Source organism: Pygoscelis adeliae, unplaced genomic scaffold, assembly GCF_000699105.1.
Source record: "Pygoscelis adeliae isolate BGI_AS28 unplaced genomic scaffold, ASM69910v1 Scaffold13, whole genome shotgun sequence".
NCBI lineage: Eukaryota > Metazoa > Chordata > Aves > Sphenisciformes > Spheniscidae > Pygoscelis > Pygoscelis adeliae.
The window spans coordinates 3,022,934-3,025,575 of NW_008824499.1; the positions used below are offsets into that span (position 1 = coordinate 3,022,934).

The window sequence follows — 2,642 nt, forward strand, 5'->3', positions numbered from 1 at the left end:
CCTGCCCCTCCGGCGCACCCTGCGGATACGAGTCGTTCTACGGTGTTGTAGTGCTGGAGGGTCCCCTGAGCTGGTGTGAAGGATGGGGCGGTCTCTCTTTATTGGCTGCAGGAAGGTGGAAATAAAATGCTTCACGTGGCAGGAGGTGGCTGCAGTAGAGATCCCGCAGTGACCTCCTGGGAGGCAGATCCTCTCATTACCCTGGACTAACATCACCTTGCTGGGTGGCAGTTCTCGCTCTTGTTTTCCCATTGAAGTCTGCCACTCTTTGTTTTCTATCTTTTTTCTTGGGAGGGGAGCATGAGAAGTAGGTTAGGTTAAGACATACCAGCATCTGGATGTAGGTGGGGAAAGGAGATTTTTCTTTGTTGATACTCTGCAAATTAGATGAGAGTTTTCTGATTCAGGATTGAAGTCTTACTGTCAGTTTCTAATGCTGTCTGAGCAGAGCAGCATTCTGTGTGAGCGTTTGGACTCTGCTTCCAGTTTTACAGGGCTGTTTAACTTGTGCTGTATTTTTCTGTTGTAAATAGCTCAGACAAAAGACAGACCTGTGTTCGTCTTGTCAAAGGTGGAACCAAACTTTTAATCCAGACTTGCCCTGCTTTGCTTTTAGCAGTTTGTATTAAAATGGGTTTGGTCCAAGGTGTAGGTCGTCTCTTTTTCACTCATCTGTGACAGATATCTCAGCAGCTGTGGAGAGCCGCAGGGGAGCCAGTCCATCCAGGAGCTTCGCCTCAGGCGGCTGTGCTGCCCAAGGCCATGCCTTGAGATTCAGTGATCTTTTAATGCCTGTTTGTGCAATAGGAATGCTTTATTTAGGCCATATTAATGTTTTTGTTAGGCTCAGACCACCAAGCTCTGCCCTAGCAGTGTGCAGAACGGTTGTGCGGCTCTTCCATTCTATATATAGAAACAATCTCTCCTTTTGAGGATTGACAATCCTTAAGCCGTGGTCTCTCCGGTAATGAACTGTATGGTGGGAGTTTATAGCTTGGATCCTTTTGGAGCTGCCCTCAGATCTGGGATTTACAGTGGAAAGACTCAATTTCCTCTTGCCAGACATCTGGGCTGTTTATTCCAGCTCAGATCTACTTTGTAAAGCACAGCTGACTGCAGGAAGAGATATCTGCTAAATTAACAACCTGTTTGGGAGGATAAGACTTACGCTGCAGATAAATCTATTTGGAAACCGCTTTTTTCACTGTGTCCCCTTTCTTCTGGTATCACCTCACACTTCTGGAAGAGTCTTATCCATACAGTATTTGTAATTGTATCCCTGAGATGATATAATAGTGATGATCGTTGCTAGACCCTTCCGAGCTTTGTTTGAAAGGAGATGCAAACAAACCCAATAAATTATAGGAGAATAATGGGAAATAAGGGCATGCACTTGCCTAGGCCCATTGTGTATGGCCTGGCGGTTCCAAATCAACTACTAATGTTGTGTCTTCTAAGCAGTTGGCTGTCCCAGATCTTGCTACAGTCCTAATCATCCCCTGTTCTGATATCAGTGTAGCGAGGTGATATTCGTGCAGTTCACAGGGAGGAAGAAGCATGTAGGAGCTTAATGGGGAAGAATTTATCCACTTCATGAACTGAAATGAGTAGTTGGGGGCGGGGAGGGGGGGCTGGCAAAGGCAAACAAAAATAAATCTGTGTGGCTCTATGAAGTTCTGAAAGGCTGAGTGATGGCAGCCTGTTTTCCACAGCAAAAATCTCTTTCCTAGTCTTCATTCTGCTATGTTTTTTTTTCCCCACGTGGAATGGTGGTTTTCATACAGCGCTTTTGCTGTGGTGTGTTTTGGAAGTCTGCAGTGAATGTTTGCTGGGCTGCTAGAAGGCAATGCTGAACCTCTGCTATTCTGTTCTTCCAGAAACATGCAACATGGCAGCAGCCATGGAAACTGAACAGCCGGGCCTTGAAATCTTTGAAACTGCGGGCCGTGAGGAGCAGGTCCAGAGAGGGGAGCAGCCAAAACTGGAACCTTTCTATGTAGAGAGACATTCCTGGAGCCAGCTTCGGAAACTGCTCACAGATACGCGGAAGTATCATGGGTACATGATGGCAAAAGCCCCTCACGACTTCACATTTGTGAAGAAAAATGATCCTGAAGGACCTCATTCCGATAGGATCTACTATCTGGGTAAGCTTGCTGGACAGCCTGTGTCTTGACTGAACAGTCACTGCAGAGGCTGTTTGGGTTTTACTGTTCTTGAGAGCTGGATGTTTCTGGCAGTTAAATCAGAACGGATTTCAGGCCAGATTGGCTGGTCAAATGTCATGATCATGATTGTAATGTCTCATTAAAACTTGCGATGTAATCTCCCACAGCAGTGGTGTGGTTGGAGGTGACCCATTAGGCCTGTTGGAGCTGGAAAAGAACTGTGAAGTGTCCCTTGGGGCAAGTTCCCTAGCTGGGAGGACAGGTTAAGTTTGTTCGGTCTGTTTTCTCTCACTCCAAGTGTGATATCGCCTCTCCAAAAGTGTGTCAATTTGATCTCCTTTCTCTTAATTACAACTATTGGGTAGAAGCTTTTTCTCTTTCAAAGTTTCCTCCAAAACAGAGATTATAAATGGAATTTTGAAAGTCCTTTGTGCCTCAGCTGATGATGGAGTAGGTTTTCCAGGGATTCTGGAG

The 2,642-nt window shown here is 45.9% G+C and overlaps 1 protein-coding gene across 1 annotated transcript in view; it reads left to right on the plus strand.

Moving 5' to 3' along the window:
* Nucleotides 1-1,883: 1,883 nt before the first annotated feature.
* The window catches only part of DPP8 (dipeptidyl-peptidase 8), a 27,793-nt gene continuing 27,034 nt past the window's right edge, over nucleotides 1,884-2,642 (plus strand). The window contains exon 1 of the mRNA XM_009321456.1: nucleotides 1,884-2,147. Within this exon, the coding sequence (XP_009319731.1) occupies nucleotides 1,889-2,147 (259 nt within the window). The 5' untranslated portion in view covers nucleotides 1,884-1,888. The remainder of the gene's footprint in view (nucleotides 2,148-2,642) is intronic.